The following is a 15,207-nucleotide window of genomic DNA, read 5'->3' as shown; positions in this document are numbered from 1 at the left end:
TAAATAATGCATTTCATATTTATTTATACATATATACATAATACATATATACATACATATTTCTATACACACATACATACATCCATTCTCTTCCAGCTCTGTCCATGAGAGGACTTGGTAGCAGGGAACCCCAATACCAAGAGCATACCTAATATCCAGGTCTGATTTCTAAAAATCATTCCCCAGTAAAATGAACCAAGGCTGATTCCAAGAGCTGGCAGGAAAAAGCACAGTATGAGCCTGGAACATCATTTTCTGCCAGAAAGAATGGAAATGCTAAAAGAATGATGGGGACTTGTCAAAAGGACACTGAAGCCAATTTGAAAGGGTTCCCACTGGCCAAACTTGGGACAATTTGAGCTCAAAATAAGTAATGATAGTAGCAGATTATAACAGTTATCAAATCCATTGATTATGTAACCCATTGAATAAAATGGGAAATCATGAGTCCATACTAAAATAATACATGATATAATAAATGAAACAATAAGTGATTATAAGTAAATGAATAAATTAAAAGTTTGATGTTCAATTTACATAGTTTCTAAGTACCTCCCCACAAAATAATTATAAAGGGAAAAAGAGTAACTTTATAATGGAGGAGCCTAGCAGACAACTTCTTAATCAAAGAATCAGAATGAGTATCTTCGGTAATGGGACAAATAAAAATTATGTGCTATCTGATAGGCTATAGTGACAAGAACACAGCATCACTTCTCTGATATTCTTGCCGAAGATGCATAATCTGAATCTATTCATGGGAAGCATCAGGAAAAATCAAATTAAATGACATTCTAGAAAACATCTGGCAGGTAGTCTTCAAATTAAAAGACTGAGGAACTGTTTAAGATTGAAAAAGAGTGAAAAAGAACAAAAAAAAGAAAAGGAAAAACTAAAAAGGGAAAAGAGAGAGAGTGAAAAGACATTACAACTAAATACAGCGTGTGATTCTGGACTGGATCGTGTGTGTTTGTGTGTGTTTATGGTATTATTGAGATACTTCGAAAGACTTGAATGTGGTCAGAGGATTACATGGTAGTAATAAATTAATGTTGATTTTCTGACTTTTGTTTATAATATTATGGATATATAGGTGGATATGTTTTTTTAAAGATATACTTTACATACTATAAAATTCACCCGTTTAAAGTATACCACTATCTAATTACAGAACATTTCATCACACCGAAAAGAAACCCTATGCCCATTAGCTGTCTCTCCCTGTTAACTCCCTCCACCCAGCCCCTGACAACTGCTAATCTACTCTCTCTCTCTCCAGGTTTGCCTGTTCTGGACGTTTCATAACAATGGATCATACAATATGTGACCTTTTGTGTCTGGCTTCTTTCATTTAAGCCAAATAATATTTTATTGTATGGATATACCACATTTTGTTTATCCATTTATTAATTAATGGACATTTTGATTGTTTCTACTTTTTGGCTTTTATGCATAGTGCTGCTATAAATATTCATGCACATGTTTTTGTAGATGTATATTTTAGTTCTCTTGGGTATATACTTAGCAGTGGAATTGCTAGGTCACATGGTAACTCTATACTTAACCTTTTGAGGAGCTGCCAGACTCTTTTTCAAAGTCGCTGTACCATTTTACATTCCCACCAGCAATTTTTCTGTATCCTTGCCAATACTTGTTATTGTCTGTTTTTTTAATTACATTCATCCCACTGGGTATGAAGTGGTATCTCATTGAGGTTTTGCTTTGTATTTCCCTAATGACTAATTATGTTGAGCATCTTTTCATGTGCTTATTGGCCATTTGTATATGTTCTTAAGAGAAATATCTATTCAGATCCTTTGCCCATTTTTAAATTGGATTATTTGCCTTTTTATCATTGAGTTCTTCATATGTTCTGGATACTAGACCCTTATCAAATATGTGGTTTATGAATATTTTCTTCCATTCTGTGGGTTTTTTCACTTTCTAAATAGCATCCTCTGAACAAAAAAAGTTTTCAATTTTGCTGAAGTCCATTTTATCTATATGTCCCATGTATGAAGAAACAACTGGATGAATGTGCTGAGGCAAGATGTCTGGCAAGACTAGGCATCTAAGGGAAGGAGGGCATACACCCCTCTTCTGTGCAATGATCAGATTGTGACGAGAATATTGCATTCAATTCTGAGGACTGACCTGGCATATGTTCAAATGAGAGACACTAGAATGGTGAAAAAACTAAAATTCTAGCCTGAGGGGAAGGAACTGGAATATAGTCTTACGCTACTTAATGATGGGGATATCTGAAAAATACGTCATTAGATGATTTCATCATGCGAACATCACAGAGTGCACTTACACACACCTAGATGGTGTGGCCTTCTACTGTGATTGTACGTGCTATGCTTTTATATGACTGGCTGGTTTGTTTACACCAGCATCACTCACAAACACGTGAGTAATGTGTGCACTAACACATTATAACGGCTACAGCAGCACTAGGCGATAGGAATTTTTCAGCTCCACTATAATCTGATGGGACCATCAACTCATATGCTGTCCGTGGTTGATCGAAATGTTGTTATGCAGTGCATGACTGTATTTGGCCTGAAGAAGAGAAGATATGATCCATTACCCCCACTTAGCTATATACACCAGACTCTCTATTCTGTGCATTTGTTCATGTCTGGCCCTATCGCATTTCCTTCTCTCCCGTGGATAATTCCTGTTCAGCCTTTAAGTCGCAGGCAAAGTGGCAGCTCTTCCAGGAAGCCTTCCATGGATGGCCTCAGTGTGAGATATGTACCCCTTATGTGTTCTTCCATAATACTCCGTGTGTCTCTATTACTGCCCTTACCAAGTGTTGTTTTGTAAATATATTTATGTGTCTGACTTTTCTATGAGAATGTCAGTTACCTGAGAGCAGGGACTCTCTCTGGTTGACCTTGGTGTGTCCCCTATTTATATCACAGTTCTGGCACATAGCACTGTGTACATGTTTTATGAATCAGTGTTTTAAGGGTTGACATACTGAAGAGGATTAGGTTCATTTTATGCGGTCCCGGTGGGATTAAAGACAAAGAGACATCTTGCTTAACATAGGGAAGAATTTTCTGAGCCAGTAGATGGTAAGAGCTGCCTTGGGAGATCGATCTTGTATCCTCTCACGTTGGAGGTGCCCAAGCACAGACTGGAAAAACACTGATTAGTTCAAAAATTTTTATTTGGTACCTGGGAAACAGGTATGCATAGGTAAAGATAATACTGTTCTTCCCGCAAGGAGTCTATGGTCTAGGAGTGAAGATAATATGCTAGTGAATGCGATGACAAAGGGCTATACAGGGTGCTGTGGAAATGGCAAGAGAAATGAATTACTTAGGGAAGAAGGTCAGAGAAGGGGTTTCACAGAGATGCCTCAGACACATGTTTGAATTGCGTTGTCAAAGATGAATAGGAATTTGCCAGGCCAACTGGAACCCCAGTTGTGAGAGTATGTCTGGCATCTCAGGGCACTGCAGGTAGTGCATGATGGTTGTGGTCTTGAAATAGCAGTGTGTGGTGATGACGGCGATTGTGCTACCAGTAATGATTCCTAACTTTGTTAAATTATTGAGGACCTGTTCTGGGGCAGGCGTCGGACTACGCTGCAGGAGATGGGGTTTGGGAAACTAATTGGAGGCCAGATCTAAGCCTCTTGGGCTTTGTCCCCTGTGAGCCATAAACAGATTTTGAACAGAGGTGGGACACACTTTTATTTGCATATAAACTTAATTATTGGCAAGGTTCTTAGCAAGATAACCAGCATTTGGATGGACAAGATGGCCCTTCATCCTGAGATCTTTGATTGTGTGCTTTATCATTACTATAAGACCACTTTATCAACTTCATGGACAAATTATACAAATGCCATATTTTCTTCTCATTTTGGACTACAAAGTTGTGGTTTTATGTGCTGTCTTTGTGGGCAGAAATGACATACAATTCATTTTCCCAGTGAGTGAGGACGAGGGAAGAATCATCAATATTGAAGGACTTGTGTAAACAGCTTCTTCATCTCTTTAATGTAAACATAAAATGATTGTAAATATTCCTTGCCGGCTCCCTGTCTTGTCTCCTTTCAGGATAAATTTGTCTCCGCTGTGTTAGGCCATAATTTGTTATGCACAACCACTGGAGCAAATTAAGAAATGGCAATGCTGCCACTTACCTAACTCTGGAGGTCCACTAGTGAGCCACTCCACCAGCCTGAACTTTGTTTGTTGTAGCTGTAGAGATATTCGGGGCCCAGCTCTGCCGCAAGGGAGCTCAAGCAAACATTGACGGGTCAGTCTTAAGAATGATTTGGAGGTTGGATGGTATTTTCTTCAGATTTATTATTCCTACATGGCTTCTTGGGTTCCAGTTCTGATTCTACGCCTTTATTGGCTCTTTAAGATATACCACCGTATCTTGCTGAGCCTTAGTTTTCTCATCTATCTAATGTGTTTAACAATATCTGTAGGAGTATTATGAGGATCAATTGATTGGCGTATGTGAAAGTGCCATCATAGGATTTGGTAAATAAGTGTTTAATAAATATTAGTTTTCTTCCTTTTCTTCAGCCAGTCAGAATGTCTGAAACCACCATTTACTAATCCATTGTTAGGGATTCATTCGAGTACTGTTATGTGTGCCCCTGTGAAGGGTAACATTTTAAGGTATTACTAACTCCTTTCTCAGGATTGTGTCACATTCTTGTGGCAACTAACCAAGAGCAAGGCCTCTGGAAATGGAATTGATTTAGAATCATAGAGCTTTTATTAAGAGAAATTTTAAAAATTTAGTCCAAGCTACACATTTTATAAATGTAAAACAGCGCAAGAGAGAGAAAATGACTTGACTAAAGTTATACAGAAAGTTAGAGACAAATTTAGGACCCAAATTTCATTTTGTGTTGTTTCCTTTACCTGTCTTAGGACTTTGTCTTGCATTGATGGTGGTAGGAGTGTAAAGGCTTTACGTTTTTAGAAGACTTCTCCCAGATTTTCTTTTCATTTTTTCACTCATTCAACTCGTTCTTTTTTGCTTCCACTAAGTGATATACACAATTATTGATAATCCTGTGGAGGGTGAAATTAAAGACAATTTCTTAACTTTTTATTTGTGTTTTTTCTACTTTTTCCAAGTATTATGTACTGAGTATACAATATGCTTGATATTAGAAAAAAATTAATGCTAGTAGAAAAGGAATGTATTAATCTATTTCTCATAAGTAAAAATAAACTTACTTATTCTAGGAAATAAAACCAAAGAAAAATGTTTGTTCACCTATAACTTTATAATACAAAAACAAAAAGGTTAAATGGAAAATGTTAAAAAGGAAAAATGTTTGTTCACCTATAACTTTATTTATAATACAAAAACAAATAGGTTAAATGTTAGGAAATAATGTAAGCTAATTCAGACTTTATAATATAAACAACAGATGTTCTGGTTATAAATACTACCCTTCTTTCTCTTTTGCTTCCTATCTCCTTGAATGGAACCATCTTAAACCGAAAGCCCAAGCCAAAAACCTGTGATTCACCTTTAATTTCTTCTACTTTCTCACTTTTACAACCTCTTGATTCAACTTTCATAATAACTCTTGGATACATTTACCTCTCGCTATCTCCATTGCCACTACCATAATCCATCATCTCCAACCCAGGTTCCTGTAACTGCTTCCTGAGTGGTGACCCTTTCTCCCCTTTCCATTTGTCACACTGGAACAGAAATATTCTTCCTACAAGCAAAACTATTATCACTGTTTAATTCTTTGAGCAGTGTTGAGTAGGCTTTGTACAAGTGTTGAGGATGAGATGTGTAAAACACAGTCCCTGGTCTCCAGATGGCATGTCACTTTTTAAACCTCTTTAATACGAGTACTTCCCATGTTTAAGCTCATAAATCTGAAGCACAGGCTTTGTGATCTGTCCCCTGCCTGCCTCTTCAGACTCATCCTCAGATACACACCCCACCCCACCGTGAAACTCCATTTTCTTGTACTGGTCATAATTTTGCTAATTATGGTTTTCAAATAAGATTATTGGATTTGTATCACCCAAACTTTAAAATCTATGCCCTTTTAGCATATGCTCAGTTCCATTTAGTTTCTTTAAACAAATAAGCAAGTAGCCAACATCTGGAGTCCAGACCTTTCTTCCAAGCTACAGATTTGTATTCCTAGTTGCCTGATTGATTTCTACTTGACTGTCTCACAGGTACCTCAAACTCAACATGTTGAAAATTGCTCTTGTAATTTTCTCTGTGTTCAGTCTCAGTAAAGTGTACTGCCATCAACTGAAATGTTTAGGCAAGACACTTGGGAGTCACCCTTGGCAGTTCTTCTCCCTCACCTTTATATCAAATCAATTACAATCCTTGTTTATTTTACTTCCTAAATATTTCTCAAGCCTGTTTACATACATCAATTCCCAATTCCGCTACCTTAATCTAAGTAGAAACTTTCCTTAGCCTGGATTGCTGTAGTCTCCTAGCTAGTCCTCTCACATTTATGTTTTCTCCCTTTAGAGCACTCGCCACACATACCTGATCTGGCACCATAGACCGGGGGTGTCAAAAAAATGTACACAAGTGGACACTTTGGTCAACGTTGCTCAAGCAGTAGTTCACTGTAATCAGAAGTGTCTGGGCGCTGATGGTAACCACTTTGAGCACCTCTTGTAATTGCAGAAGTCAAACGTGACTCGTATTCATCTTTTGTTATCAGTATATTTGAGTATTACAATTTTAATACAGTTTTCCTTTCTTAAAGTGTGTATACATTTTTTGGTACTCTCTGTATTTACTATTGTATTAGTCAGTGAGGGTTGCTGTAACAAATGCCATGGACTAGGTGGCTTAAACAGTAGACATTTATTTTTTCATAGTTCTGGAAGCTGTAAGTCTGAGATCAGGATGTCAGCATGGTCGGGTCTAGTGAGAGCTCTTTTTTCCTGGCCTGCAGGCAGCCACCTCCTTGAAAGCTCTCTAGTGTCTCAATAAGGGCATTAATTCCATGACACAGGTTCCACCCTCATGACCTCATGTAACCCTGATTACCTCTCATAAGCCCATCTCCAAATACCATCAGACTGGGGATTAGGACTTCAGCGTGTGAATTTGGGTATGACAAACATTCAGTCCATAACAACTACATTTTCTTATTTTCTGTATTCTTGATACTGTGGAATCTGGGACCTCACTGATTAGGGAGAGACTGCCCCTCCCAGGGATAGCCAATGTGTAGATATAGCAAACAACTCATCCTGGACTGTGCCTTTCATACCTATGCAAACTAACCAGTCCAGAGCGGATACTCTAAACCACCTCTTACACTCCAGCAGGCAGCATTCCTCTGCCCAAACCACCCCAGGGCCAGGTACCAGACCACTAAAGATAGCCCCTTGACCCCTGAGCCTCCTGAAATTATTCATATTAGCCAGTGCTAAACCTGTTTACCCTTCCTTGCTTTGCTTTTCTCTTGGAAACCACCATAAAGGCTGTCACCCATGCTTTCCCTTGCTCATTCTTTCTCCTGACTGACCCTGGAGCTTTCCCGTGTGGCCCTGCGTGGCGTAGCTTGCCCTCTTCTCTTGGAAACTGTGAATAACAAACTGTCTTTTCAATGGCTATCATCTCCTGATCTGTTAGCCTCACCATACCTGAATAATTATAAAGCCTGTATTTTAAAACACACCACTACTGCTGTTATGGGCTGAACTGTGTCCTCTTAAAATTCGTATGTCAGATCCTTAATCCCCAATTTGACAGTATTTGGAGATGAGACCTTGTGGTGGCAATTAGGGTTGGATGAGGTAATGAGGGTGGAGGTCCTCATGATGGGGTTAGTACCCTTATAAGAAGAGACGGAGAGCTGGCGCTCCCTCCATGTGAGGGTACAGTGAGAAGAGACAGCCATTGCAAGCCAAGAAGAGGGCTCTCACCAAAAACCAACACTGCCAGCACTGTGAGCTCGGACTTCCCAGCCGCCAGAACTAGGGAGAATAAATTCTGTTGTTTAAGCCACCCGGTCTATGGTATTATGTTATAGCAGCCCAAGCTGATGAAAACAGTCACCCAGCTTAAGTGTTTTCAATGCCTTACCATTGCTTTTAAGATAAAATTGAGAATCCCTTTCAGCCTAAAACACTGTGTAGTCTGTTTGCTGCTAATCTCTCTAGTCTCATTTCATATCCCTTCTCTTCATCGCTAATTATTCTTCAGCCACATTGGGCTTTTTTCAGTTCTTTACATTCGCCTCCTAACACAGGACCTTTGCACATGCTATTACTGCTGCTTAGGGTTCTCATCTTCCCCTCAGTCCCTCTTCATCTTACTCATACCTGCACGTTTTTCAGGTCTTAGTTTATATGTCACTTCTTTAAGGAAAATTTTCATGACTCCCTAAGTTAGGACCCCTATTTTATGGTCTTAGTATTCCGTATTTTTCCTTCATAGCACTTATTATAATTATAATTACAAATTTTTCATACAATTAACTGTTTAATGCCTCTCTTTCCTGTAAAGTACCATGAGAGCAAGGACTATCTTGTCTCCTGAGCATAGCACGGTGCCAGGCACATAGTAAGTGCTTAATATTTGTTGAATCAATGAATAAAAGAATGACAGCAGCGGGTGGCTGGATGGCTCAGTTGGTTAGAGTGCGAGCTCTTAACCAGAGGGTTGCCAGTTCGATTCCCTCATGGGCCAGTGAGCTGCGCCCTCCACAACTAGATTGAAGACAACAAGCTGCCGCTGAGCTGCCAGGGGGCGGCCGGATGGCTCAGTTGTTTATAGTGTGAGCTCTTAACAACAAGGTTGCTGGTTCAATTCCGTCATGGGATGGTGGGCTGCGCCCCCTGCAACTAAAGATTGAAAACGTCAACTTGACTTGGAGCTAGCTGAGCTGCGCCCTCCACAACTAGATTGAAGGACAACGACTTGGAGTTGATGGGCCCTGGAAAAACACACTGTTCCCTAATATTCCCCAATAAAAATAAAAATAAATAAAAACTTTGTGAACATTTGAAAAAAAAAGAATGACAGCAATTATTTCAGCTGCCTTGCATTGACTATATGAATAGGCCTATGGGATAACACACAGAGTAGATCTTTTTATGTCCTACCCTCCAGATATATGGATAGATTCCCCCCAAATGGGCCATTTACACACCTCAGTACATTGTGGAAATGGCCAAGTAATTGCACAAATATTTTGCTAACACATGAAAACTTGATAAAGAAGGTGAAAATGCAAAAGAAGTTTAATGTAAAGCCAGTAGATTCTGGTTCAAAACTTTAACTAGAGGAATCTTTTTTATAGAATAAAACTTATGGTAGATTTATCTATAGCACATCATGCATGATACTGTGCAAGGTTTTTTTGAACATTTAACGGTGATTCAAGTGAGAGGTTTTAGAGGCAACATAATGTAGAGGTGTACTCCAGAGTCAGCTCAAAGTCTGGCTCTCTTAACTTGCTAGCTCTGTGATCTCGGGCAAGTTGCTTAAAATGTCTAAACCTAAGCGTTCTCATCTTGGAATGGAGATAATAGTACCAGTCTTAGAATTGTTGGGTAAATTAAATGAGATAATGAATGTAAAACACTTAACCATAAGACCTCACTGAAACACTGCAATTTTCATTATTCTAGTAATTTACCAGAATAGATCACTTTGCATAAGCTCTCTTCTTTCTTCCTTCAATGCCTTTCTTTACTACCCCGTTTCATTTCCTGTCACAGTCTTCTCTGGCTTCTGTGTGCCCCTTTTGTTGGAATTTTACCCTATATTAATTACGTGTTTTTCACTTTTTCTACCTTACTAGACTGTGAATTCCTTTAAGGCAGTGACCGTGTCTTGTTTTCATTGTATTTTCAGTTTCTAACACATTGTGTGGTACATAGTTGATACATTATTAAAGAATTAATTAACTACATATCTAGTGGATAAATAAATTCTGTAGTATTAGTTTAAGGATTAGAAATAACCTATCTACAACACTTAGCTTGTAGCTGAATACATAATAGCTATAATTATTATTATTGCTAATGATGATAATACTATTTTTCAGAGACATAGGTTACTTAGATTAACTAAATGACTTCCTGACTATTAATATCTCTTCTAGTATATATTGGTGGACATTTTATCCATCCTAAGTGCTATAGGAAGGGGGAGAAATGCAAAGAATACTGCTAGGACCCACAGACCTGATGGGGACCCACAGAACGATGGTGGGCATCATTCTTTCCTGGAAGTATGATACCATAGTTTGTGATACCAAATGATCTGAGCTACTTAGGTATATACATTAGGGCAGACAGATGGATGGATAAGCTTGTTTGTTCAAAAACAATAAACTAAATATACACTGTTAGGCATGGCTGAAGGAATGAGTCACGGGAGACCAAGATCAGTCTATTAGAATTTATGTGGCGTGTTTGAGCTGCAGGAGGTCAGGTGAGAGCAGAGAGAAAAAACCATAACCTCCCTGAGCAAAGAGGGGTATGGAGTTTTATAGGTGGGGGTAAGCAAGGCTGTTCCCCCTGCAATGCTTCAGGGGGTTTTCATTGACAAAGGGTTTCAGGGTGTGACCAAGCCCTCCAGCTCCACACACTGGCCGCAGGTCACCGTCCAGACCGCCCAGGCCCCTAGGAGGTAAAGCAAGACAGGATCAAGGCAAGATGGCTTTTAAGATAAGGTTTCTGCTCCTGGCCTAAATATGGCTTAACATGCACACTCAGAGTAAATTAGATGGTGATAAATATGTAAAAGAGCTACTAAAAGAGGTAATGAGGTGGCCATCTTAATCATTCTGATGTTTTATTTTGATTTACATAATTGCAGCTCTACAATATTCAAGTCCTATTATCTGCCTTTGTTTCTTACAGCTTTTGGATGAACTCCCAATGATTTATAGCTGTTGTATTTTTGTGTACTGCATGTAAGTACTTAAGTTTAAAATTAAGTTGTTTGATATAGTTTAAAATTCAATTGTTTGGTATATTTAAAATTCATATTTGCCTCATAGTAAATTAAGCACTGTAACTCATTGTTACTGGGAGATTGTAATATTGTAAAAGATTATAACTTTTGTGATCTCAACGCCCTATAGCCAATTTAGATAAACTCTTACTTAAATTTGACTTAAGTTGCATAATTTGCTTTTCTTGAGTTATGAATGCATACAAATTTAGATAAAGATTTTATATATTATGCCATAAAAATAGTATTTATCTACTTTGTACCTGTAATTGTTCTAGAGATATCAAGTCATCTCTAATTCTCACAGTTGTGCAAGATAAATGAATATTGTCCATGTATTATAGATGATGAAATGAAGCACAGAGAGATTTAGTAACTTGTCTAAGGGTACGTCCATGTAAGAAACGTCCAAACCTGTAGAGAATTTGTATACGAGTTTATTTGAGCCAAAACTGACGACAGTGCCAGGAAGCAAGATCTCAAATGCTCCCAGAATAACAGTTTTGCAGTTTCTTTTATGCATTTGAAATTAAGGAAGGAATTTAAAAAAGATTACATAAAGGTGGGAGAAAGCAAGGCAGGGATTGGATTACAGGACAGTTAATAAGATTCTGTGTTTTCTTGAGGGTGGTTATGCTTAAGTCAAAGGTGTGTTAACCTAGATTCACAAAAACAATGGACAGGACATGCTTAAAGCAAAGAAACCTTTTACTAAAAATGATATATGCCTGGGGTATGACTACCCATCATGACCTGCTCCTTTAGGAATTTATGATCAGGTCACCCTGTGAGGTTACTTTCCGAAGAACTCTTTTTTTCATGCACAGATACAAGCAAAGCTTATGCTTAGGTGACTCACCTAAGATCATGAAGTTAGTGTCAGAGATGAAAATTGTACTACAAGTCTAATAACCTTACCTTCTACTATACCTTCTAGTCCCTAGCACTAATACTTAAGACATCTCTGAACCCCTTATGTGATGGTTGTCTGATTCTTTTCAATGTGATCATCATTGTTAGCTCAAGTATATCCTCTATGTAAAATTCAAAATAGTTCAAAAACTACATTATTAAAATAGAGCTCTTCTGAAATTTTTTTTGGTAAAGGACAAGATAGTAATTATTTTAGGCATTGTGGGCCTGTGGTCTCTGTTGCAACTCTTCAACTTAGCTGTTGTAGCTTGGAAGCAGACATCAATATGTAAACAAATGGATGTGACTGTGTGCCAGTAAAATTTTATTTACAAAAATGGGCTTAGGCTGAGAAATTGCCCTTGAGCTGTAGTTTGCTGCCCAGATCTAGAAAAATACTTTCAGATGAGCTCTTTTTAGTAAGTCATCAAGTTACAGAATTTAAAGATAAAGGAAATCTTAAAAATCATCTGGGCGACCACCATTTTTTTATAGGTAAGGAAATAGGCGTTGGGTCCAATTCCCACAGCCAATTAATTAGTAAACAGAAAATTCTAACTTGTACCAAAAAAATAGTCTCAAAGGTTGGATACTTAACTGATGGCCAAATATTTGTTCATATTTGTTTATTTACTGAATATTTCCTGTATGTCAGACACTATCCTAGTGACTGTCTCGTCATATATGGAAAAAAAGATTTTTGTCCCTACACACAAGGAATTCAGAGTCTGGCTGGGAAGACAGATGAGTAAAGCAACAATTATAATACAATGACATTTTACCTAATAGTGCGCCTTAGTCCAGGATCATTAGTCACAAGACAGAGAAACCTACTCAAGCAGCTTGAGTTAAGAGAGAATTGATTTGTTGTAAGGACATGAGGAAATTATACGGAGCCCAATAGCAGGAAGTACAGTCTCACTAGACTGGAAGGACAGCTTCTTTCCCTCCCTCTTTTCTCTGTTCCTTCCTCTCCACATGGTTTCAAATCTTATGTTTTCCTCCCTGAAAATCACTTCTCTGCTCATTCACCTACTTGTTCATTCAGTTTATCTCCCCAGATATCAGCATCAGAACTTGAATCCATGTGGCTTTGTACTTTGACTCTCCGCATTTAATTGATTCAGTCTCTGGCTCCCAAACTCCAAATGTTTGGAAGAAAGACTCTCATTGGCCCAGTTTAAGTAAGGTGCCCCCTCCTGGTTCCCCAGCCTCTGGGAGGCTGGAAGCAGTCAGAGCTCCAAGATGAGAGTGTGGGTGGGAGGAAATGGTGGGCATCACTAGACCCAGCGTGCAAGCGGTGAAACAGCATTCTATTTGTTCTAGTTTTATATTCTAAAACAAGTTTCTATTTCTTTTTTTTTTTAAGGTTTGAATGTTTCAAGACCAAGAACTCAGTAAACTACCATCTGCTTTTCATCTTAGTTCTATTCAGTTTAATAGTAACCACAGTAAGTCATATTTTGTTTCTAACAGATTAAACATGTAAACTAGCCATATATGGAGTTTGGCACATTTTGCTTCCAGCTTTTGCTTCATACTGTTCAAACTGAAATGTTTCTACACAAAACTCACAGATACTCCTCCTTTGTTTCCTGTTTAGGTATTATTTCTCAACAAAACATTGAAACAACTTTTTTAAAAATCTGGGGTTTTCTTACACAAGGACAAAAGTCAAAAGGCAGATATGAGTGTCAATGGAAAAAAATTAACTTTTTCTCATGGATGGACATACTACCTCCTGTTTGTTAAAAAAAATAGAGAGAGAGAGAGAGATTGGCTCTATTCTGTTGGGCCTAATATGACTATTTTAATGGTTAGCTTTTTCTAATAAGTTGAGATAACTGGTCACTTCTGATCCGACCCGGGTGCTTTTTTTCCTCAAGTGAATTGCATTTTATAATAAGAGATACTCATTTCAACAAACTTTTATTGCAAACCTACCATATCAGGCCATAGAAAATACAGATGACTAAGAAGCAATTGCTATGGTTGAGGAGTACATTCCAGTAAAGAAGTCAAACGTGTAAACAAAGAATTGCATCAAAAGATAACTACAATAATAGAGATGAAGAGGATCGATGAAGATTGCTTGAATGGGTCAAGGAAATCTTCAGAGAGGAGACACTTGAGCTGGGTTTTAACGGCTGATTAGGAATTCGCCAGGCCCCTGGAAAAGGATGTGGTGAAGCATTTCTTAATAGACTCGCGTTGTTCGTAGGCATTGAACCCAGAAACAACATAATGAACTATCATTTTTTTAAGTGCTTACTATTTGTCAGATACTGTAGTTTACATTTATTTTCTCATTGAATTACCTCTGCCAGTGGAATGGGGAAAGATTTAATTAAATCAGCCGACCAGTAGAATTAGGAGAGATTTAATATGGCTGGAGCATGTGTTAAATGGTGAGGAGTGAATGAGTTTAGTGAATTGGACAAATGTCAGATTATAAAGACCCTGATATGCCATGTATAAGTTTGGATATTTATCCTCATAGTAGTGTGGAACGATTAACTGGTTCAAAGTAGAGGAAAAACGTAATTAGATGTGTGTTTTAGAAAGGTTACATTGGTTGTGGAGGCTGGATTAGAGGAGTCGGGGGCTAGACTTAGGGAGTTTTGCATTTGCTTAGGCAAGATCCAAGACTCAGACTGAAGGTAGCTGTGGGGATGGAAAGCTGTCATAAATAACAATCCACAGGACTTGTGATATACTAAGTAAAGGGGCTGGAAATGGAGTAAAAAGAAGGAATTGTCTAGAATGATTCCTCAGTTTATGGCCTGGTCGGCAGGATGTACAGTAGATCCTTAACCAAGTTAGGAAAACTTGGAGGAAGAGCAGATTTTGCAGGAAAGATAATGAGAAGATTTGTGTCATGGGAGTAGACATAGAGAAATTCAACTTGGAATGTGTTCAGATTGAGGTGCCTGATAGTATTGGTATGTGAGGTTTACCAGGTAGGCTGGGCTAAAGATGTGGATTTGGGGGTTGTCAGGGTATAGGTGGTACTAGAAACGTGGGAACAGAGCTAGCATAGACCATTAAGATGACCAGAGATACAACACGGACTTTTTTTTAAATAGAGATAAGCAAAAGAGTATACATTTATGATATTATACTCTAAAAGTTACAGTTGATTTGTCTGTTGGACATTCAAAGCTAGTCAGTTTACAAACTCTTTTTATAATCAAATTAGGATACCTCATTTCCTAATGCCTAAGGATTTCAATAAGAATCAACATTTTAAAATAAAAGTTGTATGCATTAAGGTGTATGACATGATAATTTGAGAAACATATACATAGTGAAATGATTACTACAGTC

The 15,207-nt window shown here is 38.0% G+C and overlaps 1 protein-coding gene across 1 annotated transcript in view; it reads left to right on the top strand.

The window, feature by feature from the left end:
• Window positions 1-15,207, top strand: part of ACER3 (alkaline ceramidase 3) — a 107,818-nt gene that overhangs the window by 59,094 nt on the left and 33,517 nt on the right. Inside the window, exons 4-5 of the mRNA XM_019726419.2 lie at window positions 10,875-10,927; window positions 13,250-13,331. Of these exons, the coding sequence (XP_019581978.1) occupies window positions 10,875-10,927; window positions 13,250-13,331 (135 nt within the window). The remainder of the gene's footprint in view (window positions 1-10,874; window positions 10,928-13,249; window positions 13,332-15,207) is intronic.

The sequence above is a fragment of the Rhinolophus sinicus genome, linkage group LG06 (genome assembly GCF_036562045.2).
Source record: "Rhinolophus sinicus isolate RSC01 linkage group LG06, ASM3656204v1, whole genome shotgun sequence".
NCBI classification, from domain to species: Eukaryota; Metazoa; Chordata; class Mammalia; order Chiroptera; family Rhinolophidae; genus Rhinolophus; species Rhinolophus sinicus.
Note: the sequence above shows the minus strand (reverse complement) of the source record. Positions and strands in the feature narration are given on the sequence as shown.